The sequence below is a fragment of the Vicia villosa genome, unplaced genomic scaffold, assembly GCF_029867415.1.
Source record: "Vicia villosa cultivar HV-30 ecotype Madison, WI unplaced genomic scaffold, Vvil1.0 ctg.000558F_1_1_3, whole genome shotgun sequence".
Taxonomy (NCBI): Eukaryota; Viridiplantae; Streptophyta; class Magnoliopsida; order Fabales; family Fabaceae; genus Vicia; species Vicia villosa.
The window spans coordinates 113979-139283 of NW_026705254.1; the positions used below are offsets into that span (position 1 = coordinate 113979).

A 25305-nucleotide genomic window follows, 5' to 3' on the forward strand; every position below is an offset into this window, starting at 1 on the left:
CTTCTTATAATAATTAATGAAATATCCTCTGTTTTTATTACATAAAAGCAGTGGCGAAGCCAGAAAATTTATACAGCCTGGGGAAAAAATTTAAATACCGATATATCATTACAATAAAATCATTAACAAAAAGTCATTACTACCATAACTTAATACTTTCTCATTAACAAACACAACAAAACCAATTCAACTTTTCAATTCACATATACAAAATAACCATTTTTTTCTAACCATTATTCAAATACAAACCAAATCCACAAACACAAACACCATTGTATAAACATGCAAAATTTACAACATCCTGATTGTGTAGCCCAATTAGAAGTTGAAAATTATTTAAGAGCCTCTCTCTTTCGGAAGAAAAGTTTCCAAACTTGAATACTTATTTAGGTGTCTCATGACCATTAATGCCAACCCAACAACATTTTGTATTAACACCATTTCATGCCTTTTATCTCAAGCTTATGAAATGCCTATCTAACTTCATTCTCAGTTGCTATGCCTCGTATCCTTAGTAAACTATTGATAATCCAATATGGCATAACATCATCACAACATTAGATGATTAAATAAAGTAAGCATATGGATATGTATATCTAACCATGAAAGTAGCAAGGTAAAGAAATATTAACCTGCTTCTTTATTTGACAGAGGAATGACAAAAAGACCTTGAAAATGAAAACCAGACTCTCCAGGTATAGGAACATTTTCAAGACCCAAGTTAATAACCGCTTTGGTTCCTTCAGCCAAAGTTCTACAACCTTCAAGTCTCTTGAGAGCAACACTAATGTAAAAAGTCAAGTATATTAGAAGCTTATCAGTAGGACTCTTGATGTCAAAGTTTCTGAAGAATAAATTGGCTCTTTGTGATAGCTTCATCCATAATATCAATAACATTTATAATCAATTCTAAAACATAAACCACTAATTTATAACCAATTCTAAAACATAAACCACTAATTTATAACCAATTCAAACTTACCAACCATAATAACTCAATTAACAGTAACATTTTATTTTCCTTTTTTTCATGACAGTAACAAAACTAATTGATTTTTCAACCAATGATTTGATTTATTTCCCTCTGTCTCAACCAATTTGGACTTCTCAACATTAACAAATTGATTTGAATTGAACTTCTCAATTTCTCATTCTCAAAATTAACATTAACAACTCATTCAACTTTTTAATTCAACATCTCAACTTTTCAATTGAACTTCTCAATCTACTATTCAAATCTATTCAAATTTAGGGAAAATAAGAAGCAAATTCAAATTAGAAGCATAAATCACAAAAAGAAGAAGCAACAACAGTTAATCGGGAATACCGGAATCGAAGACAGAAGACTCGTGGTGGTGGTGGTGGTGGTGTCGTCTGTTCGGACGATTGTGATGGTGGTTGGCGGACTTCGTCGAGGTATGAAATGGAGAGAGTAAGAGACAGAGTCGGAGGGAGTAAGTGTCGCGTCGTTTTTGGTTTCAATGGTGTGGGTGTTTTTCACTGCTCCTTTGTTTTTCTTTCTACCGTAACCCTTTTCTTTTTTGTTTTTTGTTTTTTTAACAGGTGGGCCTCAAAAAACTATTGGGCCCGAGCCTGGGAAAGTGCCCACCCTGGTCGGGCCCTAGCGTCGCCCCTGCATAAAAGAAATATACATTCATACTTTTTATTTTCCTTGAGAAATTATTTGTAATAATAATATTTTACTGATAACATAATTTATTATATAATTATCCTTTAATTAAAATTATTAAGCAAATATATTTGTAAGCTCTTTTAAAAGAATATTATTTATATTTTCTTTTGTTTTTTTGTTTTCTTTTATATTACATTTATCTTGTTGTTTTGAACTAGTAATCAAATTAAGCTGATATTATATTGATGTAGGTATATATGTAAGAGTATGTTTGTGAAAGTTTCGACGGAGGCAATGCAAGATGCATCAGGGGTAAAAAGATAATATTCATCGCCTTTTTTTATCAATGTGCGCCCATTTAACATAGTACGTACACATTGTATGATACACTCGCCACTCATAAAAAGATACATTCGCCACTCATAAAAAATGGGGAATAACGACTCTATTTCCCACGCTCATGGGAGAAGAATAATGTGACCGCTTTCTGGGGTCTTGAGATCTATGCCTAATGAATTTCTATAAATACCTTAATCCTCGAGTTGATGAGATATTCAATTTACTCAAGCAATTGCCAATATACAGAGCTTATCGCAATCTCTGTGTGAGCTTGCTCTAACATTGCGATTGCCCTAAAACTCTCAGACATCCCTACACACTTAGGGGTTGTCACTCATTATACTTTTAGCAAGTACAACTATCACCTACCATGGGGCCCTAGTAAAACTGACCTAAGCCACTATCACATTAGACAGCTAGATTGCTACCCACATCTCCTACTCCTCTATCTAACATGGTGAGCAAGAAAGTAGCAATTCCGACCAATAGTGATATTGGTAGCAATCAGGATGCCATGGCAAGAATGCACGTTGCCATGGAAGACTTACGTCTCTAGAATTAGTCTTTGAAGGACAATGTCCTTCACATCAAGCAGTGTCTGTATGAGATTGGCCCTCATAAGTAAACTAAAATTCTAGACACCCAACCTCTCTCTAATGAGATATTGGGGCGCCAATTCCAGAGAATTTCAAGTCGTCGTCATTGGCTAAGTTTGATGGACGTAGCGACCTCCAAGAACATGTCGCCTCTATCAAAACATATATAACAATTATTGGGGCCTTCTATTTCCTAAAATGCAAACTTCTCTTTGGCCCCTTCAAGGATGTAATACAAATGTGGTACATGAGCCTATTACGACTCTTAGTTACCAGCTATTAAGACTTATTGAAGAAATTGGTTCATCAGTTTATGGCGAGCAGGCCTAGAAAGATGTCTACCACCCACCTATTCAACATTCATCAAGGATCTCTCATTCTTGGAGAACAAAACAAGAGGCTTTATAGTGTTAAAAGAAGTGCATTGATAGAGGAAGCAAAATATACGATGGAGGAACCTAAGGGTGTGGTGGAGGAAATGGAACATGTCATGGAGAATGAAGGTTCTCTTAAAGCGATAGATAATAGTTAGTGATTCCTGTTGTGATCAACGGTTATTGAGTTATCACCTTGTGTTGAGAATTTGTTGTTAATGCATATGGATCATGTTGAGGAAGATTGTCACTGAAAGGGAAAAGAATTAGTGTAGCATTTGTTGAAGGGTCTAAAATAATGATTGGAGTTCACATTTTAACTTTGAACCAACCATTGTAGATACAAGTGAAAGTTGTAATACCTCGAAAATATAGAGTAATTATATAATTAGTTATTTAAATTACTTTAGCGTGAATATGTTAGTGAGTATTTAATGTTTTGATGATGATATGTGAAGTTTTGGTGATTTATGCGATGTTCGTGTGTGTTATGAGAATTGTTGAGGATTAAGAGTATTATAGAAAAATTAGAATAATTAGTTGGGATTACTTCAATTAGTAAAATAAAGTAATATGAGTGTTAGGGGTGATAAGGGAAAAATGGTTGATTCAAGGGGCTAAGTGAGGGGAAAAAGAGGAAAGCCATATTAGGGACCAAGGGTTAAAATTGATAAAAGGATAAGTTGGGACTTAGAACGGTTCATTGTATGAAATCGCATTTGGAGAAGAGGCTGGGAGAAGAACAAGGCTAGGGCACACAGGAAGAGAAAGAGAATCCAAAGAAGAATCAACAGCGAGCAATAATTTTAAGGTAAGGGGAGTCTGTCTAGATTACTATAATTGGCTTAAGTGTTGGATAATTGTAGGATTGTTTTTGAGGTTTTGGTTTATGAGGAATAGATGAATAGTGATGAATTAGAAGTGTTGAATTGCGATAGAATAGTAACCATAATGTAGAATACATAGGGATGTTATTCGATGATGAAATCTGGTGTTTAAAAGATGTTTTAGGACCTATAATATGTTAGAATCACAAGAAATCGCAACAGGGAAACCTTGTTCGCACAGATTCGTCGGGCGAAATGAGCTCGCCCAAGACGCGTCGAGAGAAAGAGGAGGTGAGTGAAGGCAGAGGCTACTGGCTTCAGTCACCGGGCGAATATATCCCCCGTCAGGCGAATGTTGTCTGAATCAGAAAAATTTGTAAAATTCATAACTTGAGTTTTAGAATTTCGATTAATGTGTAGTTCGAAGCATTGCGAAGCTAGAGTAATAATTTATAACTTTGTAAAATAAAATGAACCATAGGACTTGGATTTCTAGGAGTTATATGATGATGAGATGATGATACTTGGTGATTATACACTAAAAGTATGGTTTCTATCGTGAATTGAGTTAACTATGCTTTGTTGTGAATTGATGTGTGTTTTATGATGATCTTGATGATTATAATGTGCGCATTATGAAGCATATTATGAGGTATAATTAATATGATGAATGATGATGCATTTTGACTAGAAGTGGCCGTGTTATTATATGTTGTTACGCATCATGCATTCCTAGCATTTGTAGGACAAGTAGTCTAGTAAAGTTTTGCAGGAAGATGAATCAAATGAAGTTTTTTATGAAATTTGGTCCAGTGATGGCCTTAATCCCATAGTTTGGATTAAGTGCAAAAATTATGATGTGCTCCGGTTCTAAGCAGGAATCGATCCTATTGGTGGGGATCATTTGAGATGACGATGATTAAGTCATCAATGATGTTTTGCTACAACATGCATGAGTCTTATTAAGTTGCATTTCATTATTTGTGGCATTGCACAATATTTGAATTAAGTGATATGTTTGATGAATTTTTGAGTTATGGTGCTTCGATGTGAGGGATTAGTGATTGTCGTTATGCTATAGGTGTGGTGAATGCAATGATGATGTTGTTGTTCCTATGCCATAACTACTATATCTATTACTTATGCTTTTTATAATGATAACGATTTACTCACCCTTTCTGCTTAAAAATGTTGTCTCGAAACGTGGGTAACTTGCAGTTGATCAAGATTAGTGCATGAAGCTTATGAGGTAGCTTTAGAGCGCGCTAGTTTAGTTTTTGTTGAGTCTAGTGGGTCTTTCTCTGATATGAAACATCAGGGTTGGGATCATTTGTTTTGGAACTATTATGTTCTTTGTTTTATTTGAAGATCTTTGAATTACCGTTTGTGGTACTTTAACTATTTTTGAAGTATGATTTCATAGATGATAAAGTGTGATGAAGTCTTATAAAGTATTTATTTTAATAAAGGTATTTTGAACTATGAACTTTGTTGGGATATGTGAAGTACTATATGTTGATGGTAAAGAACCATCAGATTTATTAGGTTTTGCAACCCATGTTACGGAGCAGGACTATTTATTTTAAGATGTTATATGAAGATGTGACATCCTTGTAACTTTAATTGAATTTTTATTTTTGTAAAATACATGCAAAATATGTTTGGGTTAGAAGGGTGTTACATTAGTGGTATCAGAGCAGGTCGGTCGATCCGTACAGGATTATAGCAATCTTTCAACAAATTTCGGTAGATTATTCTAACTTTGGTGATAATTTCGATGTGAACAGATTATGGCTGGAAAAAACGACGTTGCAATTGCTGCTGCCTTGGAGGTTGTTGCTCAGGCTATGCAAAATCAACCTAATGTTGGAGGCATTGACGAATCTCGTAGTTTGAGTATGTTCCAAAGGGAGAATCCGCCTACTTTCAGAGGTCGGTATGATCCTGATAGGGAACATGAGTGACTTAAGGATATTGAGAGGACTTTTCAGGTGATGAGTTGCTCTGCAGCGTAGAAGGTACGATATGGTACTGTCGCCCTCGGTTTCTATCTCTCGTGAGATACGAACTGACTCTTCCTTTATTTTGAGTTTTGAAAATCAGAGAGTCGCCACCGACTTTTATTTTATCCAATTAAGGAAAGGTTTATAAAAGAAACAGAAAAAGACCTTTAAGAGATTTTGGGTACGGGGGTAGGTTATACAAAGGGAAGGTATTAGCACCCCTTTGTATCCATGGTTATCCATGGGCTCTTAATTGCTTAGCTCACTTGTTTGAATCATTTGTCTTGCTTTGAAATGCTTGTATGTGGTTTTAAAATACCTTTGTAAATTAACTTTGTAATGATCCTTGTGCGGATGTATACAAAGTATTTTATCTTTCGAAAGATGTTTTTTTAAAAAAAAGATCTTTAACTTCGTAATGATCCTTGTTTTGGATATATACCAAGTGTTGTCTTTTTTGAAAGTTTTGTTTTGAAAAACAGTGAATATGTGAGACATTTGTTGTTTTGATTTAAGCAAGCAATTAGGAGATCTACCCTGAGTTTATAAGGTCCTTTCCCATTTCTTTTAGAAAATTCTCCTTTTGACCAGATGTAAACAAAAGTTTGGATTTGTATTTGAAACAGTAGAATTGATTTTGAAAAGAGTAACAGAGGGATTACCCTAACAGGTGCAAGTGTGATTGTGTTCTGATTCAGATATTTTTATCTTTGAAGTTAGTGATCTAACGCTTCAGTTATTATCTTTGACATACATGCAGTTTTATATGTGCAGAAATTAAAGTGCGGGAATGTAAAATGCGGAAAGTAAATCTACGCTATTACATCGATTGTGCGAGAAATGTAAACTACGCTATTTACATGATTTTGACAACCTATACACTTATCTATGAATTTAAATTGCAATAAGATAAAGGGAAGTATTTTTGGATTTTTTTTGGATGGTTAATTTTAATTAGAATTAATGCATAATTAATTTAATTAAAATGAGAAAAAGGTAGAAATAAAATTTAAACCTAAAAGTTTAATCTAAAATATGTTCATATTGCTTGCTAATTAATTTTAAAATAAAACTAATTTTTTTTGATTTTTGAGATTGTTTTGGAAATTTATTAAGTTAATTAACATATAATTATACAAATAATTTAAACTTAGAGAGAAAAATATTCTAGATATGTACAAAATTAGTTTATAATATATAAACCTAATTTAATAAAAAGAACATATTTTTTTCTGATTTTTTGATAGGTTGAAATAATTAAAAAGCAAATATATAAATATATACTAATTAATTAAACAAAATATTTTAAATATAAAGAAAAATAAAATATTTTTGTGTCAAAAAATAATAGATTATTTTATAAACCTAAAAATATTTTTATTATATTTTTCTGATTTTTAAAACTATTTTAAAATAATTTTGCAAAGAAAATTAAATTAAATGAAAAATATATTAAATATATGATCCGGTGTGGTTGATAGGAGGATCTATGATATGGATGCATGTTAAGGCGCGTTGGATGAGCTGGCAGGATGATCCAATGGCTCAGATATTGAGGTTGCATGGAAATATTGTGGAAAGTGCACATGGGAATCAGAAATTTAAAAAAGACTGGCGCGCGCGTTCTGGCCAACCAGAGCTTGCCACGCCTTCATCTTCTACCTCCAGACTCCACTTTTAACATCGTTTTCTTCCAAAAGGCGCTGTAATAAGTGAGCTTCATCCCTGCAAAAATAGCGAATAAGGGTAAACCTATACAAAAATGTTTCGCGACATGTTCATTCGACTAGCCCTGATTCACTGAGTTCAAATATGCATCTTGTTTCTTCTAATTTTGCCTAAATCGTGAATCCCTAATTTTGAACTCAAGAACCCTAAAATGGTGATTCCTCGTATAGGTGTCCAAACACCAATTAAGTTTCCTGAAACGATCAGAACAAGAAAACAAACTCAAATATATGATTACACCGTGTTAAATATGCATGTATGATTGTATTTTTGTGAGTTTTGGTTTGAACAAACCGTGGGCTATAGAGCTCGATTTAGTGAGTTTCAAAGCTTGAAATTGATCTGGACAGATTCAGTGATGTTCAGGGATTGTGTTTGAGTGTTTAGTTTGGATTGAATTGAACTGAAACTTAAAATTCGAATTTCAAATTTCTTACAATATTTCAAGCATGATACAAGTGTGTTACAAGCATGGATCCGGTTCTGAAATCGTGTGTCCTTGTCTACTGAAGTGTTCTACTTCATTTATAAGCCATGGAGGTGCTGCAAAGCTAAGCTATCTTGCATTGATGATCTTTGAATCTTTGAATTTTTTAATATAAAAACCTTTGACTTCTTTGGCCATGGCTTTGAATTTTCTTCACCCTCTTGCTCTAGGCCTGCTATGTACCTTCATGCTGCAGAGTTGAATCATTCTTGATGGCTTTAGCTTAAGAACAAAGCATGGTATCATTATCTTACACCATTTCCTTTTTAATTTAACTTTATATGTGATAAAATTAAACTAAAAAAGAAATAAAAATTTTATGGGCCTTAGGTTGGTCGTGGGAGGCCCTTAGCATCATTAGAATCATGTTTGGATCAAGGAAACTTGGCCTCTTTTGGAAAAAAAAAATTTTGATCAATTTTGGTTTCATGCATTTTCCCAAAAAATAGCCAACTTCAACAAGGCATATCTCCCTCAATTTTGATCATATGAAGGAGTTCTTGTACTTTTTAGAAACCTCAAGATGTCCTCTACAAGCCACTTTGGAAACTTTTTTTAATTTGGAGAAGTTATCTTGATGTTATGGCCTTCGACAAAAAACCACTTTTTGTTGACTTTGAAAATGACCCGTAATGTCTGAGCTCATATTTTTCAAATGGTGAATCCAATGACCATGGGATCAATTGCATTTGAAATATAATTGAATTTCCTTCAAAACAAGCTTTGGTTGGAATTTTTTGAATGAACGAGGAGAGAGTTATGGCCGGTCAAAGTTCAGTTGACTTTTTAGGAGAAAACCCTAATTTTGAAACTTAGGGTTTTGTTGATTTTTGATCTTTTCTTGATGAATTATGATCAACCATTTATCAAATGATGAATCTTTTGACAAAATATGGATGTTGACAAAAAATTTCATTTTTGACTGTCTGTTGACTTTTCGGTCAAACTGGTCGTCTGTTGACTGTTTGAGCTGCTGATTGTGCGTCTGAGCGAATTGAAGTTTGAAAATTTGTCTGGTGGTACTTTGAGATATATGGAGGTCTATGAAATCCATTTGAGGTCTCAAAAACTCGTTCTCCTGAAAAAACAAAAACCCTAGTTAGGGACTGTTCGTGTAGGAGACAGTTAAGCGTACCTGATTTTTGTGCAGTGCTGAGTCTCTGCTGATCATGTGATTATCAGAAGACTTCTAGAACAAAAATCTTGGAATTTTGAAATGCAAAAGATTGATTTGATTGATGGTACAAAACACGGAGAATCGCACTTTCAGCGGGTTTGACTGTCAACTGGCTGTCTGGGCATTAACGTAACAGTTAAAGTGAAAATTCAACAGTTAAAGTTAATTTTTCTTTTTGTTTTTTGTTGTGTTAATGGTGAAAATTTATTTACATGAGTTGTTAGAAAAACACAAACATAATAAATAATCAAAATATACTGTACGCGAACGAAATTACCGATAACAACCTTGAAAAATATTTAATGCACAGAAAAATAAATATTTAACTAGCAGAAAACACACATAATATTATCTTGATAATTAAACTACAGTACGACAGTTAGTACGACATGTAATACTGACAGTACAAATATTACATAATATAATGAACAGTACGATAAATAAAATAAACGGTACTTTTTTTGAAAGCGAAAGATACGACAAACTTTAAAAATGACGATTAAAAACCCATGCTATAAATAACAACATATAGATGATCGGGAGTGTAAGCAACCCAGGTCCGCGTTTTTCAGGACTATGTAGACAGAAAAAGGACATGATCACTACCAAAACAGTGATGGCCATAAGAAAACACGTATCCATCCACTTTGCCATTTTCGCCGGGGAAGAAGAGAAAATAAATATGAGGTAGAAGTTTGAGAAATGAGTTGAAATTTGATGTGAAAATTTATGGAAAAAATGAGAGGTATTTATAGAGTGAAAAGAAGGATAGAGACGTTGGGGAATGAAGTGATTCCGTACAAAAAAGGAAAATTTGAGTGGTAGTAGGATTTGAAAGAAAGTGTATGGTAGGGTTTGAAAAAAAAGAGATGTATAGAATAAAGTTAGGATTTGATTTGAAAGAAAGAGATTTGAAGAGAAAGAAAGAGATTTTGAAAATAATAATATCATAGTACAAAAAATTAGTGGGAAACAAAAAACTAATAATAATTTACTTGTTACCAGTACAGTCTGAACCCCGGACTCTGTGCCTGCAAAATTTAATTTTGTACCAATTGCATCAGTACTATTTACCTGCAAATAAATCTCAAATAAACAGCGTATGTGAAGTGATAAACAGTACTTGGCGTTTGTGTAAGAATAAATTCAACAGCGAACCAAAATACCGTATAAGAAAAATTCTAAAAACTGAGTATTCATAAAATCAGGATATTTGTGAAATAAAAATCCAAGATTATATGAAACTCCCAATTTTTAGACAGAAGTCTGTTGCCTTCTTTTTGAAAAAGATGCGGGCAAATTTTGAGGTATAACAGGTACTCATTTCAGTATAAATATCCCCTCTCATCCTCTTCCCTCCTAAAAATTGAACCAAACACATTTCAATATAAATATCTCCTCCCTTCCATCTACCTCAAACCAAACATATCCTGAGAGAGAGAGAGAGAGAGAGAGATAAACTGTAAGAGAAAGAGTCTGGTTGGTGATGTAATGAGTGCATTCCATCAGTAAAACATTCTATAATAAGGAATTTCAGACGAGTCTGCGTACCCGCGGTTTAATTCTGTTACCCGATTTGTCCATTATAAACTGTTGGAATTAGACTCTCAAACCTTTGAGTAATTCCTTAGCGTTAAAGATGACAATGAAGAAAATAGGATTAGGGTTTGCGGAAATATTAAAAGAGAAGGAGAAAGTATTTTCTGCAGAGTTTCTCTCTGCCCACAAACTGTGGAAATTCTGTTATTCACTTGCAACTTCTGTGAATACAGGTTAATGACTTGATTACAATTAATGAGGGTTACTCCCTATTTATAGATTTAGGTTAGCTTTCTCCCTAAGCCAAAGCCCAAAACTATAAAAGCCCAAAATACCTATTTTGGAACTAAATCAAATCTAATCTATTTTAAATCTAAATCAAATCTATCTAGATTTAAAAACAAACTTATGTGTAACAAACTTGTTACACACTTTGACACACCTTGTGTTCGAGCAACAACCTGCTTCAACATAAGGAATTACAAATTAACACACCACCTAATTCATTGTGTCTAAGCTATCTACATTCATCATAGCTCTTAGTCTTCTGAATATTTCAACCAACACTCCCTTTGTCATGATATCTGCAATATGATTCTCAGTTCTGCAGTGTTCCAAATTCATCTTCCCTTTAGCTACCTGCTCTCGGAGATAGTGGAACCTCATTTCAATGTGCTTGCTTCGACCATGTGCTATCGGATTCTTCGCCAGATTAATAGCTGACATGTTGTCGATCTTCATGGTAATTGCTCCATGATCTTTACCTGTTATCTCTTCGACCATGTTCACCATCCATGTTGCTTGACATGCACAAAGAGAAGCAGCTATGTACTCTGCTTCGCACGATAATAGTCCCACTACAGGTTCTTTTCTCGAACTCCAAGCAATTGGTGCACCACCTAGCATAAACACATAACCAGCTGTGGATTTTCGATCCTCAGCATCACTACACCAACTTGAGTCGGTGTAACCTACTAGTTTGCATTCTTTTCCCTCATCAGCTGCAGGAAACAAAATGCCATAGTCAAGAGTTCCTTTCAGATACCTCAATATCCTTTTTACCGCTGCTAGGTGTGATACCTTTGGCTTTTGCATGAATCTACTTATCATACATACACTGTATGCTAAGTCAGGCCTTGTGTGACAAAGGTATCTCAATGACCCAATAAGTCTTCTGTATTGAGTTGGGTCGACATCCTCTTCATCTGGGTTCTTCGACAGTTGCAATCTTGTTTTAGCAGGTGTCGAAGTCCAATTGCATTCTTCCATCTCAAATCTCTTGAGAATTTCACTTTCATATCTTCTTTGATGCATCATCAAGCCTCTACTACTCTTGTAGAATTCGATGCCAAGGAATTATGAAATTTCGCCCAAATCCGACATTTCGAATTCCTTGCTAGGATCACCTTTGAAGCCTTCGATCTCTTTCTTGCAGCTTCCTGTTATTAATAAGTCATCGACATAGAGACATAGTATAAGCAATTCACTCTTGCTTCTTCTTACATATACCCCATGTTCAGTTGTGCACTTCACAAATTCTTTCTCCCTTAGGAAGTTGTCGATCTTCTTATTCCAAGCTCGTGGAGCTTGCTTCAGTCCATACAGGGCTTTATGCAGCCTGTACACTTTTCGCTCTTCGCCATGTTTCACAAACCCAACTGGTTGTGCAACATAGACTTCTTCATCCAAAGGTCCATTCAGGAATGCACATTTAACGTCCATCTGACACATGTGCCAATTGTTCATGTTCGCCAGGCCAATAACCAACCTGATCGTTTCGATCCTGGCAACAGGTGCAAAAACCTCATCGAAGTCAATTCCTTCCTTCTGAAATAATCCTTTTGCCACAAGCCTTGCCTTGTGTCGAGTCACTTCACCTTTGGGATTACACTTCACCTTGTATACCCACTTCACATCAATTGCCTTCTTGCCTTGAGGCAATTCGACAAGTGACCAAGTATTGTTGTCTTCGATGGACTTCAATTCTTCATTCATAGCTTTTACCCACTTCAAAACCTTCAATGCCTCAATTGCATTGACAGGTTCAACATCTGCATAGAAAGCATAATGTACCAGCTCACCTTCATCATTGACTACATCATCTGATGTAATCACACATTCTTGCAACCTTGCAGGCATGTGTCTTGTTCTCTGAGGTCTGCATGGGCCTGTATCACCTCTGACTTCTTCTTGTCGAACTTCTTCTCTTTCGACTTCAGTAGCTGGTTCGTCATAAAGAATTCTCACTGAATCCCTCTTGACATTTTCAGTCCAATCCCATTCTTTAAGCTCATCTATGATCACGTCCCTGCTGATCATTACTTTCTTGTTCACTGGGTCGAACAACTTGTATCCTCCAGTTGAATGATATCCTATAAGTATCATTTGTCTCGACTTGTCATCAAGTTTTCTTCTCAACTGATCTGGCACATGTCTATCTGCTATAGATCCAAATACCTTCAGATGGCTCAAGCTAGGCTTCACACCAGACCAACATTCTTCTGGAGTAATTCCTTCTAGCTTCTTCGTCGGACATCTGTTTAGAATGTATGTTGCAGTCGACATTGCTTCTCCCCAAAATTCTTTAGGTAAATGCTTGCCTTTCAACATACTTCTCACCATATTCATGATGGTTCGATTCTTTCTTTCTGCAGTTCCATTCTGCTGTGGAGTGTAGGGTGGCACCACTTCATGCATAATCCCTTCTTTCTCACATAACATGTCGAAGTATTTCGACACACATTCTCCACCACCATCAGTTCTCAAAACCTTGAGCTTTCGACCACTTTGTCTTTCGACCATAGATTTGAACTTGACAAATACCTCGATCACTTCACTTTTCTTCTTGATCAGGTAAGTCCATAGTTTTTGACTGAAATCATCTATGAATGTAACAAAGTATTTGTTACCTCCATTCGAATCCACCTAGATTGGTCCACATACATCGGAGTATATGACATCAAGGATTGCCTTCAACTTGCTTCCTGCATCCTTGCTGAAGCTATTCTTGTGCTGCTTCGCCTACACACATTCCTCACATACCTCGTTTGGAATGTCTATTTCTGGAAGTCCTGAAACCATATTCTTTCTTCTCAACTCTCTGATGTCATTGAAGTTGAGATGGCCTAGTCGATAGTGCCATATCCATTCATCTCTGCTAGCTGCAGTTGCAAGGAACTCGTGCTCCATGACATTGAGTTCGATCTTGAAGGTTCTATTTTGTGACATAGGAGGCTTCAAGATTAACCTCCCACTTGCATCGACAACTCTCATCATCTTGTCTTTGATCGAAACCTTGTAGTTCTTTTCGACCAACTGCCCAATGCTGAGTAAGTTACTCTTCATGCCTGGTATGTACAACACATTGGAAATTACTGACCTCTTTCCATCTTTCCTCGTAATCATTACATCACCAATACCTTCAGCTGCTAGAGTATTGTCATTTGCAAATTTCACCATGTTCTTCATTGAGGGTTTTATGTTGACAAACCAATCTTTTCTTCCAGACATATGTGATTAGCATCATCCAAGTACCACTGGTCCTTGAATTTATCTTTGTCTTTTGTTGTGACCATCAACAACATCTCTTCTTCTTCTTCTTGTTTTGCAAGCTTTGCATCACTTTCTTGACTTTTATTCTTTTCTGGACAAGCTGTCGAATAGTGACCATACTTCTGTCAGTTGAAACATTTGAATGTGACTCTTGTCTGGCTTTCGACCACCACCTCTTCCTCTACCTGCAGCACCACCTCTTTGGTTGCCTTGGTAAGAGGGCTTTCTCTGATTCGACCAATTTCCTTCTTGCTGATTTCGACCAGTCGAATTGTTGTAGCCACCTCTACCTTTATTTCCAGTCCAGCTTCCTTTGCCTTTCTTTTCGTTTGCTGACTGAGCCTGCAAAGCCACATCGTTCTTCGACTTGCCTGCAACTCTTTCAGCCATTCTTTGTTCATGAGATTCAAGCGTCCCTTGAAGCTCTTCTTTTGTCAACTTCGACAAGTCCTTCGATTATTCTATGGCTACCACGATGTGATCGAACATAGGGGCCAAAGACCTCAATATCTTTGAAACAACAGCTTTTGTTGTTAACACTTCTCCACATATCTTGATTTGATTCACTAGTTTCGTAACTCTAGTGAAGAAATCAGTTATGCTTTCGCTATCTTCCATCTGAAGCAGTTCATACGTTCTCTTGTGAGTTTGTAACCTCACCTCTTTCACCTTTTCTGCACCTCCAAAAGATTTTTCAAGAATCTCCCAAGCTTCTTTTGAAGATTCTATATCACTAACCTTTTCAAAATTGTCTGGACTCAGACATTGATGGATTATAAAGAGAGCTTTATAATCTTTCTTCTTCAATTCTTTATGTGCGGCCTTTTCTTCCTCATTCGCACCTTCTGCAAGCGGTTCTATCCCTTCTTTTACAAGATCCCAAAGATCTTGACAACAGAATACAACCTTCATTTGCTTGCACCAATTCTCAAAATTATCTCCTTTCAGAATTGGTAGTGTTGTTGGAAAATGCCCATTCAGGCGATTCATTGCCATCGTCATTCGTCTTGCCTTGAATCGATTAACCAGAGCTCTAGATACCAGATGTTTGAATTAGACTCTCAAACCTTTGAGTAATTCCTTATCGTTAAAGATGACAATGAAGAAAATAGGATTAGGGTTTGCGGAAATATTAAAAGAGAAGGAGAAAGTATTTTCTGCAGAGTTTCTCTCTGCCCACAAACTGTGGAAATTCTGTTATTCACTTGCAACTGCAACTTCTGTGAATACAGGTTAATGACTTGATTACAAATAATGAGGGTTACTCCCTATTTATAGATTTAGGTTAGCTTTCTCCCTAAGCCAAAACCCAAAACTATAAAAGCCCAAAATACCTATTTTGGAACTAAATCAAATCTAATATATTTTAAATCTAAATCAAATCTATCTAGATTTAAAAACAAACCTATGTGTAACAAACTTGTTACACACTTCGACACACCTTGTGTTCGAGCAACAACCTGCTTCTACACAAGGAATTACAAATTAACATAAACCACCTTAAACCAGCTCTTTCAACCGCTGAACCCATTAAATCATTTGAACATCTCATTTCCTTTTATTTTTTCTGGTTTGGATCGGGTTTGCGGGTCTTGTCCACCCCTAACTATATCTATTGAAAAAGTTTTTTAAAAAAAAATTTACATCCCGAATAACTTAGTATTAAGTTATTTAGTGACTACAATAAAGATGATTTTAAACAACAGTGAAAAGCGATGGCCTAAAGTTAAAAAATCATTGTTTGTTTTCTTGAAATCTTTCAACAAATTATCCGATCCGTATTATATTTGAAAAAAAATTGCATTTCAAATAACTTATAAATAAATTGTTCATTGATTACGGCAAAAATGAGTTCAGGCAACCGTTTAAACGTAGCCTAAAGTAAAGAAAATTGTTTCCATTAGTCACCTTGCTTACCAATTTAACTTTTGGAACGTTTGGTGATTTGAACGGTTGTCCGTTCACTTTTGACAATATTTTCAAAACATTGTCTAATATAATAAAACCTATCAAAAAACTTATAACAAGTTATCTAATAAATAAAAATTTGATAAAAAAATTATAATATCAAAATTTTATAACAAATTATCCGATGAATAAAAATTTGATAAAAAATTATAATACCAAATTTACAACAAATTATCCGGTGAACAAAAATTTGGTAAGAATTCTTTAAGCGACATTCTCAGGTATACTGGTGAAGGAATATACAATTTTTTGATTTCAAAAATAATTTAATAAATAAATAAATAAAGTATAATTAAATATTTTGAAAAATGTAGGGTGTCATACCCCAAATTTGCCCGCATTGGTGTTAATAGACAATTCAATTTATTTAAAAAAAAAACTATTTCTTCTACTAAATTCTCTTTTCTGATATTTAATTACAATCACATTTATTTTTGAAAAAAAAAACAAAACATTTTAGATAGGGAGTTTATTTGTATATTTATCAAATGGAGCTTTTTCCAAACAGATTTAACTATGCCCCATTAAAAGTCTTAAGCTTGGCCTATTAGAAATAGTTGGAAACTTTTATAGTACAATAAAACTTATTTTGACTAAATATTTACTTGTTTAGTATATTTATGTGTAATATATATTCAGGTTATATTTAATTAATTTATATATATATATATAGATTGTTATGAATGATATGAAAGTTCTATAGCTACCAAAATAATTAAATTATTCTTTATAACTCAGTGATAATTCTTACAATATTATTAATAATAATTGCAAATATTAGTAAACTAGTTAAGTTAATATTATTATCATTTATTTTCTACTGATTAATATGACTATTATTACCATTAACCATTGTTTAGATTAAATTTAATTATTATGTTATAACATTATGAAAAACGGCTACATATATATTTTGCGAAAAAGTATGGGTAATAGCTTTGGCTATTAATATTCAAACTTATCATTAATATTATTAGTTCATTATCTTTTATTTATAATAAACATTCATGTATTGATATAAAAATTTTATTAAGAGTTAAAAATTTCGCTTTGCTTAATTCTATATTTTATCATTATTATTATTTTTATTATTTTGTTATGATCGAGGTACCGTTACCGAATATCACTTACTATCATCACCCTTTTGCAACTATTAGTCATTACAATTACAAATATGTTTATACATATAAGAGTGAGTTAATTGTTTTATCAATATTAAAATAGTATTATAAAATCATCACTATTATTTTTATAAACATTGTTACCGTTATTTTTATTTTTTAATTATGTGAAAGTTGTTGACTAAGTCACCAAAGGTGTAGAAACCCTAATTCGCTAACAGCGGCGGCCGCTCCACCAAATTCCACCTGCAAACCTTCAACCCTAATTACAAACTTTAAAATATGAATTAAGACTAATAAACAGTAAATCCAAACAAATCAAGACAGAAAAGGAAAAGATTTTATCAAAAAATCCATACGATTTCAACACATAATCAATTTTTAAAATTAATTTCCTAAATCAGAAAGCTCCAAATACCAAATCAAATCTGAAATTAATTTATTCATAAACAACAATCAAATCTATTTCCTAATTGATTCATCTCCTAAATACTATATAAACCTAATTCTAAAACTAACAGGGGACCAAAAAATTAACCGACGAAAATCACCGAAAAAATTGAGAAGGAGAAATAGAAGAAGAATCGGAGGAACACGAAACCGAAAGTCACAAAGAAGTCTGCCGCCGTGCTCGATTTGGTTTTCACGTCTGAAACCCCAAATTGCCGCCGATCCGCCGCACCTCTTCATCCTCCGCCGTACCTGCGATTCAGAGCAAAGAAGGAAAATCAGAGACGGGGTGGAAAGCTATACGAAAAGGATTTCTGGATTGAGGTAACCACGATTAAAACTTAGCTTGAATATTTGAGATTATTGTTGTTTAGATGCATATTTGGGGGTTGGGGTTCTGGGATTTTACGAAAGCTTGTTGATAGGTTGTTGTTGATTAGAGAGAGAAAGAGAGAATTGAAGAGGAAATGAGAAGTGAATCGTGAAAAGCATCTTTCCATGTTTCTTTTCATTAAATCATAAATTATTTAAAAATGACAATCCTGCGCATATCCTTATCATGTACCCTCGGCCCACACTATATCACAGCCATCCATTTAAATTACTTTAGATCAATGGCCCCGAGGCTAGACCTTGGGAGCCGTTTGATTAGATCAAACATACCAAATTACGCAAGCGCACCATAACGCGTGTTCCTCCCCACACCTGATTCGAACGGATCAAGGTGTTAGCTGTGTGGGCCTGGCCCAATGTTTTTACACCCCAAATTTACTCTTTTTTTTACAAAAATTACGTAATTCACACCCCCCCCCCTTACTTATTGGGTCCTGATTTACATCTGGGCCCGACTCCTTATACAAACTGCATGTTAACTTTTTACTATCATAAGATAAAATACACCTTATAACTTATTAGGTTTAAATTGACATTTGGACCTAATTATTTTATTAACCAAATATTTATTTCAATATTATTATCTCCTCTATTTAATTAATATACTATTTCATTAACATATAATTTTTATTTTTATTTAATTTTTACAAATTACTAATATCTAATTTATTTACTATAATTCATAGGAGATAATATTTAAAATATATCTATTTTGTAACTTAAATTTTCTATTGGAATACATTCTTAATAAATATTTTACAAAATTTTAATTCAATTATTATAGATACATTCAATTAAAAATCCCAAAACATCTAAAACTTTTTACTAATACCAAATCAATATTAATTTCATAAAAAAGGATTGTACAATTGTTATTTTTTTCACTAAACTTCGAACTACGCCCACAATTACCTTATTTTCTAAACCGGACGAAATTCAAAGGAGAATCTGAAAGTAATTATACAATCCTATAAAAAACACAAACCAAACCCGAACTACGAATTGGGACTCTGATTCTCCATAAGGAGATACGTAGGCATTCAATCGAAAATTGTTGCGAGTCCCCTAATAAATAAATAAATCCCGTTTCTTTTATAAATATGAAAATAATGCTTTCGAAACCTTAGAAAAAAACCTAGATCTAGAGGGGGTCCCCTTGAGTACAAGGGAGATAAAGGGTGCCTAACACATTCCCTTTATTTAATTAACTCGCGAACTTAGAATCTCTAAAAGTATAGGGTTATCCATTTAATTCTCATCCCTTAGGATAAAAATAATGGTGGCGACTCGAAAAATTTTAAGCCGGTTGTTACAGCTGGCGACTCTGCTGGGGAGTTCCTTAAATTAGAGTATTCCCTACCTTTAGGTCTAGGTTTTCTGTTGAGGTTATTATTATTTTTACGTTTATTTTTCATATTTTGTTTTATTTATTATATTTTTTATTTGTTATTTTGTTATTTATTTATTTTTCATATATGTGTTGTTGGTGGGATCATATTTCAAATAAAGTGAGAAACATTAAGAGAAGGATTGTCAATTGGCCAAAGGGGTTTAACATCCCTACGAGTCTTTGCGACAACTTCGCCTAGGGTCGGTCAAATTCCGAGAAATGTCTCAAGAGGGTTCGCCTCTCTTAGAGTCAGGACTTAGGATTTGACCAATGACTCTTTGTACCAAAAATAAAACATCATGGTGAGACCTTGCATGACCTATGAGATAAGTCTCGGTCTACAAAAAGGCTCCGCCTAAGGGAGGCCCCTGTGCCTTTTCCCTTTAGCGTTATCCATGATACCCTTAGTAAAGCCACCCTGAGTGGGGAGGGTAGAATATTCTTAGAACGAACTTATGAACCTACCTATTAAGGATACCCTTATCACCATCCCACCCCCAAGTTACATTATCATACATGCATGCATTTAAATTTTAAAATATTCATTTTTTTATGTCTTATTCACAGGAATTCTTCAAAAAAAAAATAAAAAAAGGGAAAGGTTTTGGTGAGCATAAAAAAATGAATCAAGAAAAGAAACGGACTATCCAAATCAGTGTCATGTTTCCAGATTTGACAAAGATGAAGCAAATTAGGAAGGAATTACCCAACAAGTCAGTGAAGAGCTTTGTTCGTAAATACGGAAAAATCCTTGACTTACTTAGTGAGAATGTGAAAATAGATGCTATTACTGCCCTTATCCAGTTTTATGATGTGCCATTGAGATGTTTTACTTTTCAAAACTTTCAACTAGCGCCTACATTGGAAGAATTTGATAGGATTTTGGGATTCTCCAAAATCAAAGAGGATGTCTATGTGGGAATTGGTCAAACTACTAAGGTTGAGGATTTAGCTAAGGCATTGGGAATATCGTATACTAATTTTGTGCCTAATTATAAAGCAAAGGGAAAAGTTCAAGGAGTAAAAGGACAATATTTGGAAGATATGGCTCTCGCCTTTGCAAAAGAAAAAGAATGGGAGGCTTGTGAGGATTGCTTGGCGTTGTTGATTTTTGGATTGGTTCTTTTTCCAAATGATGCTGATTATGTTGACCCCGCCGCCATCAACGTATTTTGGGCTGTAAAAGTGTTGAACGTAGATCCTACTCCAACTTTGCTGGCTGACGTGTATTATGCCATCAATGCCCGTTATGAAAAGGGAAGAGGTGCACTACGCTGTTGCATTGCTTTGTTATTTTCTTGGTTCATGTCTCATCTTTATAAGGATGATTATTTGATTCCGAACTTGGATAAACATGGATGGGCTCAAAAATTGAGGGCTCTTAATGCTGATTCTATATTGTGGTATGCTAGAAGGTTAGATATCAGAAAAATTGCTTATAAATGTGGAACATTTCCTAATATACCGTTGATTGGAACAAGGGGGTGTATCAACTATAACCCCTCTTTGGCTTTACGTCAACTTGGGCATCCTTTAGAAGATAAACCTTCCGAAGAAGAGTTGAAACAGTTGTTGCTTCATGACATGGGTAAAAAGGATCCAAAGCTACTTCAGAGTATCATTCGAGCTTGGGGCAAAGTGCATAAAAAAGAGTATAGTAAGAATAATGTTGTGGCCAGAGAAGCCTATACTCAGTGGGTTATAAACAGGGTCCAAATCAACAAGTTACCATTTGATATTGATCCGGCATATAAGTCAGATGTACCAGACCCGCTTCCTATGTCAATGGAAGAAGTGGAAGAACTGAAAGCCTCCCTTGAAAAAGCTCAGAGAGAAAAAGAGGGACTAGAGCATGATCTCTATGACCTTAATTACAAGAAAATCAACTACAATACGAGCTTAAGAAGAAAGAAGAACAAATTCAAAAAAATAACGAGCACGTGGACAAAGAGAGACTCAAAAGGAAGCGGACAACTGATGGATTCATAAGTGCAAACTTTAACCTCGATTCCCACAATCAACAAATAAAAGATGCTAATTTGGAGAATGAAAGACTAAGGGGTTGGTATACCCAAGCATTGAAAGACAAGAGGAAAATTGAAATAGATCTAGAAGCACAAATCCAAGAGTTGGTTGGCAAAGCTCGAGAGCAAGAGGATAAAATCCAAGACCTCGCCACTAGACTTCGCGAAAGCCAAGAATCTGAGATGGGGGAACAGGTCTATAGAATGGAAATTGAAGGGCGTTTTACCCAACAAATGAAAAATTATGAAGAAGTGGTTTAAGAATTAGAAGACTTCCGGAAAGAATTCTATGCACTAGTAGACCAATATGAAACGATAAGGGCTGAAAAAGAACATTGGGAAGGACAATATAAGATCATGGCCCAAGTTGGGGAGGACAATAGAAGCATAATCCCGACCCTTTATCGGGATTACATGATGTATAAGGACAAGCATGAAAAGCTTGCCTTCTTGGCGAACAACCTCATCGATGATATTCCAAGAAGTTTGAAAGAAGCTGAAGCTACAATGGTCCTTCTTCCAAAAGAAGTCGAAAATTTCCTCAAGCTTTGTAGAGAGATGGTTGACAATTTTAGGGCGGAGATTCTTAAATGCCGTTAAGAGTTTTTAGTTTCCCTTTTTTATTTCGTATTCAGCAATTTGCTTATGTTTTTCCTATTCAGTAATTTGTTTCTGCTTTTCACATTCAGTATTTGTTTTGGTTGTATTCCCAAGTGGAGGATTATTATGTTCTTATTCATTCAATAAAAAGTACTTTTGTTTCAATATATTATGTTCTTGAGATGCTCACCATTAAAAAAATAAAGACCTAAAAAAAATATAAATGTAAAGAATGATGAAAGAAATTTCCTGTGGATAAGAAAATGAATAAAAATTTCTTTTTAGCATGCATATGCATTTCAAAAATCTTTAAAAAAAAAAAAGGGTATATTTCCTCGATTGGATCATTGCACTAATAAAGAGGAAATCGCCACGTCAACTCCGTCCCCTCAAAGAAGTTAGAAAATGTATATTGTAAGGGGATATCCCCACTACCTACGTCAAGGGGGTCAAGACTACAAAGATCACCTCTAAAAAATCAAAGAGCCTGTCATCATCAACAACAAGGGGCACAACGCGTCGCCGTTGTGTATACGATTCTTGCTCCTATAAAATGCAATCACTTGGAGGCCTTAGCCAAAGGCAAAATGATGACGGAACCCAAACAAGACGCACGAGGAAATTAATCATTCAAAATATGCCAAGTTTCAAAAGATAATACGAAAGATTTGACCAAAGCACTTTCAAAGATCTCAAGCATATCGTCGCTCCCGAAGCCTTGTGTCTCAACATACATTGGTGGAAATCCTCAAGTTCCATCCACGCAATCAAAAATATCATTGTTTTCTGGAGTAATCACAAGTACAATCTCAAGGGCATCTCTAGGCTGATACAATTGATTCCACGAAGGAGATTCATAATCAAGGCTCCACACTTTTGAACAAAGGTGGGAGCGTCCACATACTAAAGGCGTTGATTGACAATGGGGGCATCTCTAAATACGATGTCTAAGATCACCTTAATGAGGCATAACATGGAGGCTAAGCACCACAAACTTGGATAGAATTAAAGGTTCCCCATCTCAAGAACTGGACCTTATAATAAAGACATGGTCATTTATATCCTACGTTCCTGTTGAGACAGGTTATTACGTTGGCATACCAAGGATACACAAGGGCAATCACTATCAACCCCAAGTCAAGAAGCGCAGTTCATAGAAGAGAACAATGACCATTGATAATAGTGGATAATATCTTTGTGAAACCTAGCAACATACCAAAGGCAGTCTCGACGATCTAGAGAAAATCCGGCAGGGAAGGATAAACCATAAACTGTCACACAAAAAAAAGAAGATAATGGGGCAAGTTTTTAAACATCCCATATGATAAAAACAATCATGGTATAGACTACTGCATCCATAAAGGTAGTACAACCATGAAGATTGAATAAGGCAGTTTCCAATTATTCAGAAGGTTCTCATTACTACCCAGTTCAAGCGCAGCTATCCAGCGTTACTTCATAATAAATGGGTATACAGTCTCGTCATCAAAAGTGCTCCAAATGAAGAAACTCAACAAGTTGGATTACCATGGAGATCCCAAAGATCTATTTCTTTTCAAAGCATTTTTGTTGATTTCAAATCCCTATGCTTTGCCCAAAGCTTAATGGTAACTCATAAGGGCACCCACGTTGTTTTAAAACTTTGTTTATTCTTTATAAAAGACGTGTTTGCATTCTATTTAAGATCATTTTTCTTTCAGTCCCTTTCTTTTCAAAATGGCAATATTTTCATATACATTTCTCATTTAGTAAAATAAACAAATGTTATATCTTCTCCTAAATCAATTGGTAACAATGCTGCTATCGTCCTGCATGACCGTGATCCTCTGATTAACCAAGCCGAAGGGGATGGTGAGGAAGATTGTGAACTCCTTGAAGAGTTAGCTAACACATGAGTCAAAGACAATACAACCACACCAAGAAGCGATCGAGGTAGTCAACCTTAGCACTAAGGAAAACAAGAAGGAGGTTAAAACAGAGGTGCTTTGAATAAGGATGAATGTCTGTGCAAATGTACAAACATGTTTCGCTTGGTTATATCAAAACATGCCATGCCCTGACCCTAGTACTGAGGCAAACAAAACTGACACCCGAAGAAGATTGCCCACTAATTACACCAAGCTTACCAGAATCAAACATTACACTCAAGGTTCATGGAGAAGTCTCACAATTCAACACAAGTCTTCTAGTAGTTACAAAATATCCATAACAAATTACAAATATCAAAGGAAGACGACCAAGTCTGTATACGTGGGGATTATCGAAACTTTAAAACAAAGATGATTGTCTATTGCCTCGCATCAAGGTACGGGTAGATAGCACATATCGGTACGTGATATCCTCACTCGTGGATGTAATCGAATCAAGAACGACTATGGAGACACGAAAACGACTTCTTCTACAAATCCTTGGGGCACCGTTTGGTATAACATAATACACTTCAAAAAATGGGGGCAACCATGGTCCTCTATATTGACATAAAACAGTACTCGAGAAAATTCAATCACCACGAGTACTCATGAAAACTAAGCTTGGAGAATCCAAATTGCCGCAGGCACGACCCGATCAAAAGCGAAACTCATAAAAAGAAAACACTTAGTTGTTTTATGACAGGGGCAATTATATCAAGAACAATGGGAGAAAACCTTTTACAAAAGAACCCTCGAATACAAAAGACAACTTGATGTTGGATAAGACTTTACTACCTCGACTCGATACGCGTGGAGAATGAAGGCTCAACTACGAAAGCCTTATCATACCAAGAAGACCTTCCTTTAGGGAGCTTCAACACTAACAATAACGAACGGTGGAGATTGGATATATCAACTAAAATTGGACGCGGTCGAAAGAAAAATTATGCATAAAATATACAAGCTCGCTAGGTTGAAAACTCGAAAGAGCAACCTAGGCAAAAATGAGCGTCCCGGTTGATCGAAAACCCACATAGGGAGGTTCAGGCAAAAACTAGGGGCACAAAAAAAATATATACACAACTATCCCGGTGGATTGAAAACCCGTAAAGGGCGATCCAGGAAAAAATAAGGGATTTTATTTAAAATGACAAAAACAAACAAAGCAAAAGAACTGTGATCCGAGGACTCTTT

The 25305-nt window shown here is 35.0% G+C and overlaps 1 protein-coding gene across 1 annotated transcript; it reads left to right on the forward strand.

Moving 5' to 3' along the window:
• Positions 1–20198: 20198 nt before the first annotated feature.
• LOC131629327 (uncharacterized) lies at positions 20199–21566 on the forward strand. Its single transcript, XM_058900115.1, has one exon. It carries the CDS (start codon positions 20199–20201, stop codon positions 21564–21566), a length of 1368 nt encoding a protein of 455 aa, XP_058756098.1.
• The last annotated feature ends 3739 nt before the right edge of the window (positions 21567–25305 follow it).

Coding starts and splice junctions, on each gene's coding strand:
- LOC131629327 (XM_058900115.1), top strand. CDS start 20,199: ATGAATCAAGAAAAGAAACGGACTATCCAAATCAGTGTCATGTTTCCA.